The sequence below is a fragment of the Natator depressus genome, chromosome 1 (assembly GCF_965152275.1).
Source record: "Natator depressus isolate rNatDep1 chromosome 1, rNatDep2.hap1, whole genome shotgun sequence".
In the NCBI taxonomy this organism is placed as follows: domain Eukaryota; kingdom Metazoa; phylum Chordata; order Testudines; family Cheloniidae; genus Natator; species Natator depressus.
Genome location: NC_134234.1, coordinates 261,499,103 through 261,516,044, shown reverse-complemented (window position 1 = coordinate 261,516,044; position 16,942 = coordinate 261,499,103). Strand labels below are relative to the sequence as shown.

The 16,942-nt window shown below is 45.3% G+C and overlaps 1 protein-coding gene across 1 annotated transcript in view; it reads right to left on the bottom strand.

Moving 5' to 3' along the window:
- Nucleotides 1–7,951: 7,951 nt before the first annotated feature.
- The window catches only part of AGBL3 (AGBL carboxypeptidase 3), a 56,347-nt gene continuing 47,356 nt past the window's right edge, over nucleotides 7,952–16,942 (bottom strand). Inside the window, exons 17-22 of the mRNA XM_074950873.1 lie at nucleotides 16,807–16,878; nucleotides 14,417–14,605; nucleotides 13,244–13,292; nucleotides 11,599–11,801; nucleotides 9,857–10,106; nucleotides 7,952–8,792 (exon numbers count right to left, since the gene is read on the bottom strand). Coding sequence (XP_074806974.1) covers nucleotides 8,396–8,792; nucleotides 9,857–10,106; nucleotides 11,599–11,801; nucleotides 13,244–13,292; nucleotides 14,417–14,605; nucleotides 16,807–16,878 — 1,160 coding nt within the window. The 3' untranslated portion in view covers nucleotides 7,952–8,395. The remainder of the gene's footprint in view (nucleotides 8,793–9,856; nucleotides 10,107–11,598; nucleotides 11,802–13,243; nucleotides 13,293–14,416; nucleotides 14,606–16,806; nucleotides 16,879–16,942) is intronic.

The following is a 16,942-nucleotide window of genomic DNA, read 5'->3' as shown; positions in this document are numbered from 1 at the left end:
GGGAAGGGAAGGATGAAAGCTTCACTTGGGACTGGACCATTGAGGCTCAGCGTCTGAAGGCTCCATTTGAACAACCAGGGACCAGGGCTATTAGAGGGGCATAGCGTGGGGCCATAAGGATCAAGGATGCTTTGAGGCAGCAATTTGAAGCTGAAAGCCACTAATATTTGTTGCTATACTTGGGACTGCAGTGCTTGTAATGCTAGGAGGTGACTGGTCCACATGATGCAAGAGGGGCCTTAACATAATTGTATGTTACTTTGCAGTGCTCTTTTTGCTTTCACTTAATAGAATAAAGATTGCTTCCAAACAAACACAATTCTTTTATAAAGAGACAACAACAAGAGGGGAGAGTCAAAAGAAAAAATACATCAGCAGAGAGGGGGATGGGGGAAGGGAATTTCCAAGGAAGAGGAGGGGGTCTTTGGGATGCCTAAAGATTTGTGTACATCCAGGGATCATGTCTAGCCTTCACCTCTGGAGTACAATGCAGCGGGTGCTGTACTTCAGCAGGGCCAAACTGTAGAGGGATGGGTGTTGAGTGCAGTGGGTAGTGGGACTCCGCAGTACTGGACTGTGAGGAGGGAGGAGTGGAATCCTGCGGGTAGAGACTGGAGCCAGGAGGTTGATAAGAGTGTGTTGGCAGTGTGTATGGCGCGCATGGGAAAGAATTTTGTGACAGTGGCTGCATGGGGAGGGCGGGTGTGCTAGTAGCGCCTGAGACATGTCCACTTGGCACTCCATAACGTTTAACAGCCACTCCGTGGCTTCATTCTGGCACATCTCGTTCCCCTTTCGGTCCCTTTTCTTGGTTTCCCACTACTCCTTCGATTCTTGTTTTCCGGCCGCCGAGTGCATCATGACATCATGCAGAAAGTCCTCTTTAGTTCTCTGTGGCCGCTTTCTAATTCTGCGCAGCCGTTCAGCTGGCGATAACAAAGAGGGAGGCTGGGCTCCCAAGGTCATATCTGTGAAGCCAAAATGCAACATTTTACAGAAGCAGTAATTGTTTGCAGCACATGGACCACTGATTTAAAACACAGCCACTATGCACATACCTGTCACTAACTGGCTGACCTCAGGCAAGCACACATGAGCTACAAGACCCCCAAAATGGTGAGTACCACAGGGGCAGAGGAAATCAGTGTTCCAGGACCATACTGTACACTGGGCACCTGGCTCTTGGGGAAAGACAGCACTATAGCGGGGGCCCTATAATCATTCCTGTCCCCACATTTTCCACAGGCTGTGTTCATTATGGAAGATATCTCGCTGCTGAGGGTGAGCAGGGAATCAAGGGATGATCTTCTCCAAGACTGCGGCTTCCATGCTGACCCTTATGCGGCTCACCTGTGTGCAGCAATGGTCCCCCCCAGTGACGGCAGAGTAGCATGGGAAAGTTACCCTTAATGGGGCAAGAAACAAAGCAGCTCTGCCAAAGAATCTGCGGCAGCAGATTGCCCAGTATCTCCATGAGAGTTTCCTGGAGATCTCTGAGGCAGATTCCCTTGACGTGAGGGAGTCAATCAACACCCTGTTCCCCCACTCAGACTAGGCATGTGGTAGTACGCGCATCATACAGACACAATCCTGCTTTCTGCAACCCTCCTGCCCTCAACAACTCGCTTCAGCGAGTCCCAAAATCAAAGCCACTTACCATGGACCTCCTCTCCTGTTTGCACTTTGCCAAGATCCAACAGCTGTGACTGGCTAGCCTCCCCCAGAGTAGAGAAGAGCTCCAAGCTGCATGCATCTCTGACCTCTGAGTCATCCTCTGCCTCTGGGTCCCCCTCCACACCCTCATCCAAGACTTCCTCCTCTTGGCTTGGTCCACCCTCGACTGGCATGTGAGCCAACAAAGTATCCACAATGGCCTTCGCAGTGGAGGTGGGGTCGCCATCGAGTATCGTGTTCAGCTCTTTGTAGAACAAGCAGCTCATGGGTGCAGCACTGGAGAGGTGATCTGCCTCCCATGTCTTGTGGTAGGTGTCCCGCAGTGCCTTCACTTTGACCCTGCACTGCAGTGTGTCCCAGTTATGGCCCCTTTCTGTCACGCATCATGAAATCTGTCCATAGGTATAATAAAGTGAAGCTCTGTACCTCAGGGGAACACTCTACACTGCCATGTTCATCTTTATAAAATGATTGTGTGGTATCCAATGCAAAGTTTGTCATATTGGGTGTCTTCAGAAGGTTCATGATGCACTGGGCATGGTTGTTATAGTGATGTTATAGTAATTGTTACAGTAATGTTATAGCAATGTTATAGGTTATAATTTCATGTAAGTAGTTATGAGGGTGAAAATGTATCCTCATGGCTTAAAATAAGCCCAGGCAAAAACTCTCCAAGAGCAGAGAGGCAGTTCACACTTCATCAGGGCAGGTATGGGACAAACCCAGCCCAGCCTCACAGGAACAAAGGACGCTGGCCTAGGCAGCAACAAAAGAATCTGTTAGACTCTTGAGGGAGTCACCCCCCTTCCTTTGGTCAGTTTGGAACTGCGATGAGGTAATACTCACCTGACTCTGAAGCAGGGGATGGGGGGTGGGAGCAAAGCCAAGAGGGAAGAAAGGACATGATAAAAGGGAGAGACATTAGCCATGCTCTCTGTCTCTCTTTCACTTACATCTATAGACACCACACCAAGTGACTGAAGCGCTGATCAAAGGGGAGAGCCTGGCTGAAGAGCAACCAGCCAGCCTGCGATGAGAAGCATCTAAGTTTGTAAGGGCATTGAAAGTGTTAAGATCAGCTTAGAATGTGTTTTGCTTTTATTTCATTTGACCAAATCCAACTTGTTATGCTTTGACTTATAATCACTTAAAATCTATCTTTCATAGTTAATAAATTTGTTTGTTTATTCTACGTGAAGCAGTGCATTTGGTTTGAAGTGTGTCAGAGACTCCCCTTGGGATAACAAGCCTGGTGCATATCAATTTCTTTGTTAAATTGATGAACTCATATAAGCTTGCAGTATCCAGCAGGCATAACCGGACACTGCAAGACGGAGGTTCCTAGAGTTGTGTCTGGGACCGGAGATATTGGCTAGTATCATTCAGTTGCACACTCCAAGGAGCAGCTTACATGCCAGAGGCCATGCATGAACAGCCCAGGAGTGGGAGTTCTCACAGCAGAGCAGGGTAAGGCTGGCTCCCAGAGTCAAGAATTGGAGTCACCTAGCAGATCACCGGTCTGGATAACACCAGAGGAGAACGTCGCACATAATTCCTATGGCTGGAGCACAGCTGGGACTGGACAGCTTCCTCTCTCCAAATGCTGATGAGGTCCAGCAGCTCTGCATTGCTCCAAGTGGGGGATTGCATGATCACCTGGAAAGATGCATTGAGACCACTGCACGCATCACTGAGCAAACAAGAAGGGGACTTTCAAAATTCCCAAGGAATGTATGGGGTGGGGCTCACGGTGGGTCACCTGATGGCAGGGCAGTAGAGTTCAAGCCGATAACCAGAGAGGCAAGAACAGGCATTGTGGGACACCTCCCAGAGGCCAATCCCAGCGCTGTAATCGACCAGGTGTCTACACTGGCACCGCAGCGCTGTAGCCCCAGCGCAGAAAGCTGTACGCCTCTCGTCGGGGTGGCTTTTTTACAGCACTGCAACTGCGCAGTTTCTGTGCACTAAGTGGCTTGGCAGTGTGTACATCTCGGGAGTTACAATGCAGAAAGCTCCTTTACTGCGCAGAAACTTGCAGGTGTAGACAAGGTCTAAGAAAAAGACCAGTAACTAGAGAATATAAAAGTGCAATAGAAGCATGTATAAAACAAGTGACATGAAAGAATATTCCCCAAATAAAGGGCATATACAACAGAAAGAGGCTGGAAAAAGAACAAGGTGAGTTACTACATTGTCCTTTCACCACTGGAGACCTGAATTCCAATCCTGTTTCAAATCACAAGTGAAAATGCTGATTTGTCTCAGATGATGCTTTGGATTAAGAAAAAAAGGGGATGTTCCATGCAGTTAGGCTTGAGGTGTATCAGCAAAGCAGGTCCTGGCTCAGTGAAGGCCACAATAACCACCTGGAATCAGCAGAGGAGGTAGGTGACTTAGAAATGTTACATTTTACTTATTGTCATTGTTGGCCATATCTTTTACTGCTTGCTTTGCTTCACTATTTGTTTTCCAAGGAGGCTGGGTTTGTGTTCCTCTGATGGAGGCAGGATTCCCCAGGTACCTTGCCCTGAGGCCTTTTTCTGCAGCCATAGTAGGAGAGCAGCAGCCATGTGCCAAGACTCAGGAGGTAACATCCTCGCATTCCTTCTAAATTATGTCAAAACATTGTAATATTGGGCTGATAAGAAGGCACCATCGCCAGATAAGCAAGGAATCTCCTAAGATGTTTCAAGAAAACTTTGTTTGATGGCACTCTACCTGGCAAGGAATCAGTTATCAACAGTTGTAGGTGTGAAATCTATATTGTTTATTTCTATGGTTTCTGTCTACTTCTTTGATTGTTTCTGTTGCATAATTAATTTTACAAGATTTAAATCAACTAAGATGGTGAGATATGAATGGGTAAAAAATTATTTCACAATATGTTAGGATTGGTCAAAGAATTATTTTCTAATATTTTCGTAAAATGATTGGTTAAGGTATAGCTAAGCAGAACTCAAGTTTCACTAGATAAATTGAGGTCCAAGATGGAGACCAGCTGGGAAGGAAAAAAAATAGGAAAAGGGAAAAGAATAATAGGAAGGAAAGACCTGAAAGAAGGACTCACCCCCGAAGACACAGCCTGAGAGCAGAGCTGCAAAGAATCCTCTGCATGACTGTGACGTGAAGCAACCAGAACCAAGATGAGACTGAACTTGCCTGGGCAACAGGAAAAGTCCAACTGTGTGATCAGGATTGGCGAGCATAGCATTGTATGCTTAGCATGTGTATTTTGCTTGGTAATTGTTCATAAATAGAGGACAAGGATATTACTGTGTAAAGCTCTTTCACTGGTAAAAAGATCCTGGAAACGCACAGAAGAGTATGCCCTGAGCCCTAGGAAATGGGTAAGGGTGGGTACTTAAATGAACCAGATTATGCCAGGAGCCCTAAGAATTGGGTATGGGTGGCCCTGAGCCCTAGAAACTGAGTAAGGGTAGGTGCCTTTTGCCCAGAGCCCTAGGAACTGGGAAAGGGAGAAGGTTTGTAAATCAACCAGGTTATGCCTCGAGTCCTAGGAACTGAGTAAAGGTAGGTGCCCTAGAGTGTGTGGGTAGCAGCCCCAAATCTGCCACTGCTGTTGAGGCTGCTATACCTGGAGGTAGGGTGAGTCAAGGCCAGTGAGGAGTGTGTGGAGGGCAGGGCATGACCTCCTAGTAAATGTACCATCGTTTTAAACTGGTACTGTAATTTGTTATCCTGGTGAGGTATCAATACTGTCAGCAACATTTGCATGCTGGACCTAACCCACTTCATGTTTTCTCTCAACTGCTGGAAAACCTGCTGGAACTGCCAGCTGGAGAGAAGCAAGTATGAACTTTCTGTGCAAAGGCTATAAAGCTACTCATGTTTGTAAGTCTTTACAGGATAAGGCCCTAACATTTCATATACCGATCTCACTACTCACATGCATGGAGTGAGTGTGTAAAGGTTTGAAGCTTTGAACTGAAATGAGCTATCTTGAGATCGTTACTGGCTCAGGATACAGCCGAAGCAGCTACAGTTACATCATTATCCTGTTTACTTACAATATCCTGTTGCTCAGTACACAAAAGGAGGGAGTCAAATCTATAGACTTTGGCTGCTGCTTGTTACTGTGACATTCCCACGGCACAGGGAGGCTGTGTTTGTTGTGGTATAAAGCCGAGTAAATACCCTTTTGGGGCTCTCCATTATCTGACCCACATTTCATGTGAGCATGAATATTTTCCACAATGCTAACAGATACACATTTCCAGGAGAGGGCAGTCAGGTTTGTATAATTTTTGGTGGTGCCCAGAATGGGTCCAAGTCCTGCCCCCTCCCCCCACCTGCCTTGTAAGACAACCTATATTTTTTAAAATAACGTAAAAATGGACTGGAAACAGCAAGTGTTTAACAGTTTCCCTCTATTGCACCACTGTCGCTGCACATGCTCCTAGGGCTCCTCTCAGGTCCAGGGAGTTACACTTCCCCGGAGCAAGAAATCCTCATTCAAAAACAAGAGCAACAAGAGTTCAGAGGGGAAACTGACAGTCAACAAACTTTTCCCCGCCCTCAACTCCGGAGAGAGATTGGGAGGGTGGGGGAGAGACTTCAGCTGCATCCGGGAGAAGCCCTGAAAGGAGCTGCTCATGTTGCAGGAGGTGCAGAGAGAAGTCCTGCTGGCCACGGGGCAGCAGAAGGCTACATTGCACCCAGGGAGACAGAGGGGAAAGAAGCTGGGAGGGGGGAGGAGGAGAAGCAGTGAAGTTGTTTGCAGCGAGGAGACAGGAAAACAGCCCAAGTTTCTCCCCCCAGAGTGGAGATGGGGAGGAGGAAACGTGGTGGTGGTGGTGGGGGGTTGGAGTGCCCTGGCTACAGCCATAAAGAAGGGAAACTAGCAAAAGAAAAGAAAAGCAGAGGAGAGGAAGGGAAAGAAAAAGCCCAAAGCAGGCTGAGCAGCCACCTGGGGCTCCCTGAGCTGCTGCAGACACTCTTTCCTCTGAAGCTCCACCCAAATGCCTCAGCCTGCCACCGGCGCTGCTCCCTTTTGTAGCTGGAAGCGGCCAGCGAGCGAGCACAGCGCAGAGTGGCAGGACAGCCGCCCGCTGCCCAGGGGGCAGGCAGGGATGCTCTGGGGGAAGCACGCGGGGGCTGCAGGCGGGGCTGGGGGATGTTCCAGGTGAGGGGTGCCAGGCTGGGCTGGAAGAGAGGTCCAGCCCCGAACACTGGTGGAGCCGGGCCCCTGTGCCCTGAATATTGCTGGAGCCCAGGCACCACAGGCTCATATAACTCGCTACTCTTGTTCCAGGATTCATCACAAACTGCATGCCATGCTCTCATTGAACCTCCCTGAAAAACTGCCCTGAAGCCAGCTTACTCAGCTGCGTGGGAATGCTCCTTGGCTGCTTGAAGATTCCCTGTACAGAGAGGAATCCTCTCTGGTGGTGTACAGCTGCTGCAGCTTGCTGGCCATCCTGCCTCAGAGCTGTGCCTGCCAGAATAGGCCCTGGAGGTTGCTGACTGTTGGTGCAGATTAATGTAGGCTGATCTAATCTGTGCCGGTAGACTGGCCTGGTGCTGAGCTGCCCAATGATCAGGAGGGTTCAAACGTCACCTTTACAATCTGCTCTGGAGCTGCACTGAGCCCCGTTGGTCACAGCTCAGGATCTGTCCCACTACTTGAAGGTCTCCTACGGTGCCTATCATTAACTGAGGCAATTAGGAATTACATGGAAATCCAGACCTGGGGTTTCCAGCAAACTTCCTGTTCAGATTACTGACTGTAAGAACGTCTAATAATTTCTATTTTGTGGGGCACACTGTATGTCAGTTCAAGGAATAAAACCAGAAACATGCATTGCTTCATTGTACCATATGTTGAGCTCTTCTCATAGGGTCACATGTTTGAACAACACACCTTTATTCTAGTCACAACAAACACTAAATGCACAGCAAGGTTCTGGGATACAGTGGACACAGGTATCATCTGAGTACTGAGAAAAGCATCTCTGCACTTAGCACTGGTTAGCCAACTCTACTGATGTTCTCAAACCCTGAGCTCGTGTCCTTGGGATTAATCCCGGTCCATCTCAGGGAAGGAACAAATATTAAATTGGCATAAGCAAAATGAATTAGATGGACAGCAACAAAGACAGAAGTTCTAGTCTCATCTGGGATGCAGCCCATAGCAAGGCCTGTGACAAGATGGAATTTTTTAAGGCACTTTACTTACTTTTAGCTTTTTAATTTTAGAATAAATTTCTGCTTTATGCTTTTGCCTCACAGCGGGACAACATTCCCCTTTACTTCCCCAGACACTCTAGCATAGCCAGTCCCTGATCTGTATTCCCTATATATCCCCAAAGCTCCTAATCTGTGACTAGCACCATTCAGCAGTACAGAACTGGATGGAATTCCCTTGGGGATTCACCAGCACTGTTTCTTAAAGTGGCTGGTAGGGTCTGAATTGAGTAACACAAATCCTTCCCCTTTTTAATTTTCCATTCTGGTCAGACATCACTTTAATTCCGAAGAAGTCAGATGATTCAACTGGGTTTTTTTATGTCTGAAATTTGCTGACAATTAAAAATTAGAAAAGAAATTTAAATGCTGTGCCTTCTTTAGCTGTCACTCAGAGGTCCCGGAAATCTAGAATCTGTCTTTCAGGACAATGTGAGGCTAAACTCCTTTGCACTGTATACACTTCTGCTGCATTTGCAGAGCACTCCTTCCAAAGGGTTTCCCCGGGACTAGAGTCCTAATCCCTCAGGGTATCTGATGTGAAGCCACTCATTTCCCAGTGTTGGTGTCCTGTCTGAATAGAGCCTGGCTGGCTGTATATTTTAGCCTGTAAGGTACCATTTTTCACAACATTTGCATCAATTTCTAAGCCTGACAGGAAATTCACCCAGTTGCGACTGGAAGGTCTTGTAAGTAGAGTCTGTGACCCAGGCTCCAGAGCTTTTCTCTTAGCCATGGCCTTGGTCTCAATATCGCACAATAAGCCTTTTGCTGATGTCTTCTTTATGGCACATAGCAAAGAGGCTGGACGGAATGTTTCTCTGTTGTCATGTTGGGCCAGTAAAATAATTTTGCTTGATAATGTAGGCCTGGCCATGTTCCCTTTCATATTTGAACAAGTTGCCAGGTCTGCTCTGTATAGAAAAACAAAACATGTCAGTCAGTGCCTTACATGTATCTCAGTCCACCCTATTCAACTTGTATTATAGCCATGTCTACAAAATACCATCTGGTGGCTGTGTCCTCCAATTCTGTCTATCCAATCAATCTAGCTATCATTCTAAGTATTTTACCAATTCTATATCGTAGTTAATAACTCTTTCTAGCAGCATACAAATATAATCAACGGAGATTTCTTGTACTACTGGCTAAATCCAGTGCTGGCCACACTCAGCTGAACTGCTCCGTACTGGGTTTTGACTTAGTTTTGGGGTACAAACCATTGAGAGGTAGAGATAAAGAAGAGGTAGTGAGAGGGCAGTCCTAGCCAAACTGCATGCTGGGAAACTGAACATGTTGGGAAATTTGAACAGCTAGAGTTCAATTGGATACAAGATATTTTGCACTTCCTGTGCTACACTGTTGTATAGTAGCATGCCTCATAAATGGTTGCAAATCAACTCACAGGTTTCCATTGTCAATAACATGATACCTGTGCACAGATTTTGTATGATTGTAAAGTGCACTGGGATTCTCCCGGATGACAGGTGACAATTATTATAATCTATATGGTTTATGACCCTCCAGTTTATCTAACACAGATCAAGAGACACGCATGTCAGTCTCAAAAGATAGGTTGAGTGGCTTGGTGAATAAACCTCTCAATGTGTATATCAGGGATCAAGAGTTAAGATTAGCTTGAGATGCCAAACAAAAATGAGGGCTATGTTCTTAGCTCAGTTCCTCCTGGGCAGGAGTTTGCATTACAAAAACCAATGCATCTGATAGACCACAAGTCAAGTGGAAGTTTCTACTCAGGAGAGACTCAGAAGTAAGCTCATGTGCAGTGAGAATGGAGAGATCCCTGAGAGGGTGAGATCCCTCATATTTCAGTTGCTCAGCTGTGTATGGCTTAGAAATAAAGTAAGAACTTTTGCTTCTGTTAGTGCTGACACCCTCATTGTTCATGCCACAATGTACATTCAACCAATCACTGACTGGATAGGCAAGTTCAGTAACTGGACTCTTCTTCACCTACCGGTGCTGGCCAAAGGCTTTTGGCTGTGGTTCACCCTCATGATACTTTTCATTGGATTGCCTGCCCTTTGCACCAGGCACTACAGGGAGAGAAAGTTGCAATGATTCTTGTGTCTGGCAGGACTTCATCATCCTAACATTCGCTTCTTGGTTTGTTGTCCTGATTTGGCCGGACCTTGCACTTTTCAGTGGTGGCCTCTTCACTTTTCTTTCTTCCCTGTTTGAACTGCTCTTTGCATTGTGATCCAGATCTGGGCCAAAAAGGAAAAAAAGCTACACCACATCAGCCATGTGTGAATTCTTTATTAGCTAAGATGACACATGGTTTTAGTGAAATGGAAACCTGCTCTGATAGTTTAGTTTAATTTACAAGAAATGGAAAGTCTGGCAGCAGTGGGTGCATCCAGTACAAGAAGTGATCTACAACATGCTTTACAGCCTAATATACTGTATATATATATAATGCAGGCCCCTCTCAACATGCTATAAAAATTCCAGAGCCCAGCAGGGGAAGGGGGTGCCTTGGGACAGGGGCCTTGGGCATAGGCGTAGTTTGATTTCTATTGGAGGGGGGGCAGGGGTCAGCGGGGCTTGAGCCATCTCCGCATGGTGGGGTCCAGGGAGGGAGTTTATATATTTAAATTATAACTCAAAGGTGGGGGGCTTAGCTCAAAAAATTTGAAAACAGCTTAGGGTGCAGGGAGGGGGTAGCTAGGGGCTGTGTGCAGACAGAGGGTAGCTGGGGCGGTGTGCACACAGGGGGTGGCTGTGGGTGCAGGGAGTGGGGTGGCTAGGGGCTGTGTGCTGGGAGGACTCCCATGCCGTCACTGTTCCTGGAGGGGTCTACCAGCCATGGAGTCAGCTCTCTCCACCCAGGGGGCTCTTACCAATTGCCTCTGTGGGAGCAAAGGGGGCTGGGAGCCGAGGAGCAGCTTCAACTTGGGGCATGAGCAGGAGACCAGGGAATGCTGCCACTGCCTGCTCCATGGCATCAGCCAGAGCAGCAGCTGCCCCACACTGCCCAGCTCTGGCTTCCTGCCTCCAACCTGGCCAGGGGGCGGGGAGAGGAGATTGTGGGGGGACTCGGGGAGGTGTAGAGCTGCCCCCGGGACTGCCATGCTCTTGCGCTGCACTTTGGGGTGGGGGAAGCAATGTCCTCAACTCTGCCGACCATGGGCTCAGGGCTTCTACCCCACAGGGAGCACCAGGTCTCGGGGCTCTGGACTTCAGCTCCACAGGGGGTGCTAGGGATTGGGGCTTCAGCCCCGTGCCTCCCCCCAGCTTCAGGCCCGCGAGGGGCGCCGGCCAGGGATTGGGGCTTCAGCCCTGTGCCTCCCGGGTTCAGCCCCGCAGGGGGGTGCCAGGGATCGGGGCTTCAGCCCCGCGGGCAGCATGGGGGATCAGGGCTTCAGCCCCACGCCTCCCCCGGCTTCAGCCCTGCAGGGGGCGCTGGAGATCGGGCAGAGGTTAACATCCAGTAGAAAAGATAGATTCATCTCCTGTGTCCTGGTCAATTTACTCAATGAAACCAGTTCTGACATCCTCTGGCATGTAAGTTATTGCTGAAAACCTAATGGTTCCTGTATTTTTCAGCACAATCATTGCACTTCCATCATCTATCTCATTGCTTTGTAAAAGGCTTTGAGATATCTGGAATAGGGAATGCACTAAACAAAAGCAAATCCTGTTGTCTTTTGGCACCTAGAATACTTTAATTAAAAACATATAAAAAACCTTTCGCACAGGTAACTGTCTTTTCTGTGCAGCTGGTGACCCTTTTGCCTTGGTGCTTCTCTACACTTCGGGATGTCATCTTGAAGAACGGTGAAGAGAGGTTTGCTCTCTTAGGTAGGGTTGTATCTTGGGACATGCTTTCTCCTAATCCCAGTGGCAAACAATTATTTTCAAGAATGTTGTCTTGGGCACCCTGAGTCAGTCTCTCAGAGCTGAAAGAGATGGCGTTCACGCCTGTAATTAATTTATTTCCAGACTAATTTGTGACTATATATATATATATATATATATATATATATATATAAAAAAGATAATGACACGAAAAAGGACACTGTTACAGCTGGAGGATTTCCTGCTGTTACATTAATGCCAAGTTAAAGTGAGGCATTTTCCCATATAGTTCAACTGTACAAAACAAACTGTGGTGGCTCTATCATTTTATCTGATGGATACTGATGCAAATGACATTTGGCCACCATCCATCCAGGATCTTATACTGGTGCCCGTCCCAGGAGTACTGGAGAATCATCAGAGTAGCACAAGAGTAAAAAACAAGAACAATGATATTTCTTTTTTCCCTTCCTGGGAAGACAGACTTAGGTTCTTTTTATTTTTTTTAATACAAAAGTATGAGACATAAGGTACTATTGTGGGAAAGCTTGAACGAAGAGGTGGGTTTTGCTTTAACTCTGAATGTAGAAAATTTAGTGGTTAACCTTATTTCATAAGCTCTTTGGGGCAGGGACCAGCTTTTTCTCCTGTGTTTGTTCAGTGTTTAGCACGCTGGGATTCCGGTCCATGACTGGTGCTCTAGGATGCTACCACAACAATAATAGTAATAAGAATAATAATCAAAGAGTTCTCAAGTCTCGGTCTGGCTCTTGTGAAGGTTCTTTCTCTGCTGCACACTGATAGATTTAGACAAGTCTATCATTAGCCACTCATGCAAGCCAGCTTGAGCATAAAAGTATTTTTTTTAAAGCATATGGTACTTTTTATAAATAAATTGGATGCTGACTGGCCGAAGCTTTATCCTCTTTCAAATGTAATAAATAATTTTCTGCCATCCTGCAATTTGACTGGCTACCAGTAGCACTGATTCTACTTTTGAATAAGATACCACCAGGCATTGCCAACCCAGGAATAGCTTACAGTGCATATTGAACAAGCAAAGGGAACTAATAGCCTATCAATATGTAGGTATTTATGTACATAATGAACACTGAGTGTCAGTGTTACTGGTATAAAAGTCCTGCACATCCATAAGAGAATACAGCCTTCAGAATTCACTGCCAAGACAGTCCATGTCTTACCTGTAAGTATGTGAGTAGTCCCATTGACTTCAGTGGGACAAATCACATGCTTAAAGTTAAGCACATGTGTAAGGATTTGCAGAACTGGGGCCTAAAATGGCAAGACAAAATGACAGAAGAAGAGAAAGTCAGATAAAGAAAAAAGATTGGTGGGGGAAAAAAACCCACCACCACCACCAGCAGCTCTGAAAATCATCATCCTTCCCCTGGTGAATGATTTTAATCTGTGTTTCAGTCTACTTCCCTCTCCACATCATAAAGAGGGACTTTGAAAAATCAAGCTGGGATCACTCTTTCCCCTCCAGGAGAAATTCTGGAAGTCAAATGTAATGTTCTCTTACCTGAAGCATTTTCCCACTTGCTTGATGGAGGCTGTAACAGGCAGCTTTACTGTAAAAAGTGGGAAAGAAATCATCACTGTAATGAATGTGCATGTCAGATTTAGAGGAAACAGTTCATCACACAATACAATACCCTGATTTTTGTCTTTACAGTTTACCCCCACTTTTGATGGCTAACTTAAGTCACTGGGAGTTGTGGGTGCTTAGGACCTCTGAAAACCAAGCCACTTATTTAGGAGCTTAAGTACAGATTTAGTAGCCTAATTTTAGGCATGCAGCTTTGAACATTTTGGCCTTGGATCATATATCCATTATTCTGCTAGTACCTCAACTGGATTTACCATGATATTTGAAACAGCACAACTGATCAAATAGCCTTCAGATTAAACAAAATTTAGACTATTCAAGGTTTGGTAGATGAGCAACATACATTATAACTTCAATTAAATATGAGTAAATACTGCTTTTATTTATTTAATTTATAATAATTTCTAATGAGCTCAATACCTTAGCATCTGAGCACCTGTAACATTAATTAATTAGTCTCAACACCCCTATGAAGCAGGGAAGTATTATTATTTTTATTTTACAGATGGGGAAACAGAGGCATAGAGCAGTTAAGTGATTTGCCCCGGGTCACACAGGACAACTGTGGTGGAGCTTGGAACTGAACCTCAATTTCCTGATACCCAGGTCTGTCTTTAACCACAGGACCACCCTCCCTCCCATTTGATAGTATAGTTCTGTCAAAATCAAGAGGAAGGCCCCCTCTACTGCACCTAGTTTCAATATGTGGGACTCAGGGTCTTTGGGTTCAAAACCTGACCCTGTCACAGACTTCCTGTGTGACTTGGGGCAAGTCACTTCATCTTTTTCAGCCTCCATTCTCCATCTGTAAAATTGGGATAATAATATTTCCTTTTGCCCACACTTTGAATGTCTTGCTTACTTACTCTGTAAACTCTTAAAGACAAGGGCAGTGTCTCCTCCCATGTACATATAGAGCACCTAACCGACCCCTAAGCACTACTGTAATACAAATAATAATTAGATCCCAACAGTCTTGCTCTGGGGATTGTCAGCTGCCTGATGATCTCTAATGTTAATATGGCATTCAATTTTCTAGATACGTTTTACCCCTTCATCTCCCTCCCAGTTTCCAATACTCCTCACCTCTTCGCTGGGCCTTTTTTTCTTTCACTTTCGGCCTATTCACCACCTTGGGAAGCTGACACCCTGAGATTGCCCCATTCCCTGCTGTTGCACCTATATAGCACATTTGTTTGAGGATGGCAGGAGGGAGAAAAAGTCTCTGGGATATGAAATGTTTTAGAGGTTGGGACACATTGGTCCAGTCCAAGTCTAAGAAAACAATAATCAAGGTCAAAGATAAATGCATTTAGTCATGCATTTCCTTTAGTCATTGCTTTAATCATTCTTCCTTTAGCTAGTGCCATTTCCAGGAAAACCTAGCAGAATATAATCTACAAATCTCTACAAAGTTGTTTATTTTTGGATATGGGATACAATAGCTGAGGACTGTGAAACAGGAAGTGTATAACTCCTCTAAAGGCTGCAGGCCAAATCTCAGAAACCTTATTCTACTAATGAATTTTCAAGTTCCTTGTTAACCTCTACTTCTGCAGACAGGCCTTGAACAAGCAAAGCATTTAAGCCTGTGCCTCACTTTAAATACATGAATAGTCCCACTGAAGTCAATTATGCCTGGAACTATTTGTGCCCACAGTTAGAGCCTGAGGGGAAAAAAAATACAAGGTCAGATTTTTTAAATCTGTTCCTCCATAATACCTGAGCTGGTATAGGTATGTGAACTATATCAGTATAGGTGTGAATATATATACACTCTACTCTGAAGCTACTTTCACTCTAAATAAAGAGTGGGTTTTCTTTTAATAGTGAAATACAATATATTTCAACAATAAAAACTCTTCAATTATTATTATTTAATACAAAAGTTGGCAAGCTGGAGACCAGCAACAAAACTTTTTGTGGAAATTTTGAAAGTCTTAGCTGTCATCTTTGATCCACTAACCCAAAGAGGGAGAAGGAGGCAAAATGTAAAAGTTAAAATGATTTTTCTACATATTTTTAAATATATATTTTTTTGTTTCCCACCAAGTTCTACAAGAGAAAAGCCATCAAGTAGATAGCTCCCTTGCTAATGGAAGGTATAGCAACTCTGAATTCATGTCAGGAAAAACAGATAAGGATCCAGAGACCTGTTTTTAAGCAGCATGAATGGAAAGCATGAAATTATCATTAAAACAAATTGTTACAGTATGACATTATTATTATCCCTCAGTATTATATCATGGGTTTGTTTTTTTCAACAAATAGCCTTCGCAACATACAAGATATTTACGTATAAAAAAAGAGAAAGCTACTGTCTAAAATTTATCCCTATGTGTTACCAATAAATCCTGACCATGAACCAACTCCATAGGGTTTGTCAGGAGTTTTGTTAAACCCTCCACAGAATTCCTGCATTTTAGGTGCTCAAATGCACACATTCTCCTTACTTACTTATTATTAATTATTATTATTATTACTACAGAACGCAAAACTTGATAGGCTCCCTATGAGTGATGAGGCCACTCATGTCAGAAAGGCAACTTCCAGTATCCTAAGTACAGCTATAGACAGAAGAATCATAGAATGTCAGGGTTGGAAGAGACCTCAGGAGGTCATCTAGTCCAACCCCCTGCTCAAAGCAGGGCCAATCCCCAACTAAATCACCCCAGCCAGGGCTTTGTCAAGCCTGACCTTAAAAACCTCAAAGAAAGGAGATTCCACCACGGCCCTAGGTAACCCATTCCAGCGCTTCATCACCCTCCTAGTGAAAAAGTTTTTCCTAATATCCAACCTAAACCTCCCCCACTGCAAGTTGAAACCATTACTCCTGGTCCTGTCATTTGTTACCACTGAGAACAGTCTAGATCCATCCTCTTTGGAACCCCCTTTCGGGTAGTTGAAAGCAGCTATCAAATCCCCCCTCATTCTTCTCTTCTGCAGACTAAACAATCCCGGTTCCCTCAGCCTCTCCTCTTAAGTCATGGGTTCTAGTCCCCTAATCGTTGTTGCCCTCTGCTGGATGCTTTCCAATTTTTCCACATCCTTCTTGTAGTGTGGGGCCCAAAACTGGACACAGTACTCCAGATGAGGCCTTACCAATGTTGACTAGAGGGGAACGATCACATCCCTCGATCTGCTGGCAATGCCCCTACTTATACAGGGCAAAATGCCATTAGCCTTCTTGGCAACAAGGACACACTGTTGACTCATATCCAGCTTCTCGTCCACTGTAACTCCTAGGTCCTTTTCTGCAGAACTGCTGCCTAGCCATTTGGTCCCTAGTCTATAGCAGTGTATGGGATTCTTCCGTCCTAAGTGCAGGACTCTGCACTTGTCTTTGTTGAACATCATCAGATTTCTTTTGGCCCAATCTCCTAATTTGTCTAGGTAAGAAATAAGTTATCACTTAGCTACACTTAATCGATATGCAATATAGACACACGCACACACACACACACATTGTTACTCACCCGATCCCTGTTCAGGAAAATAAGGACTGAGATATTGTTCTGTGTAATTTGCTTCCACAACTGGTATAGCTTCTGGAAAAGATTTTAAAGATTGCATTTAAGGGAAAGCAAGCTTCAGGTTTTCTATCTGCATAAC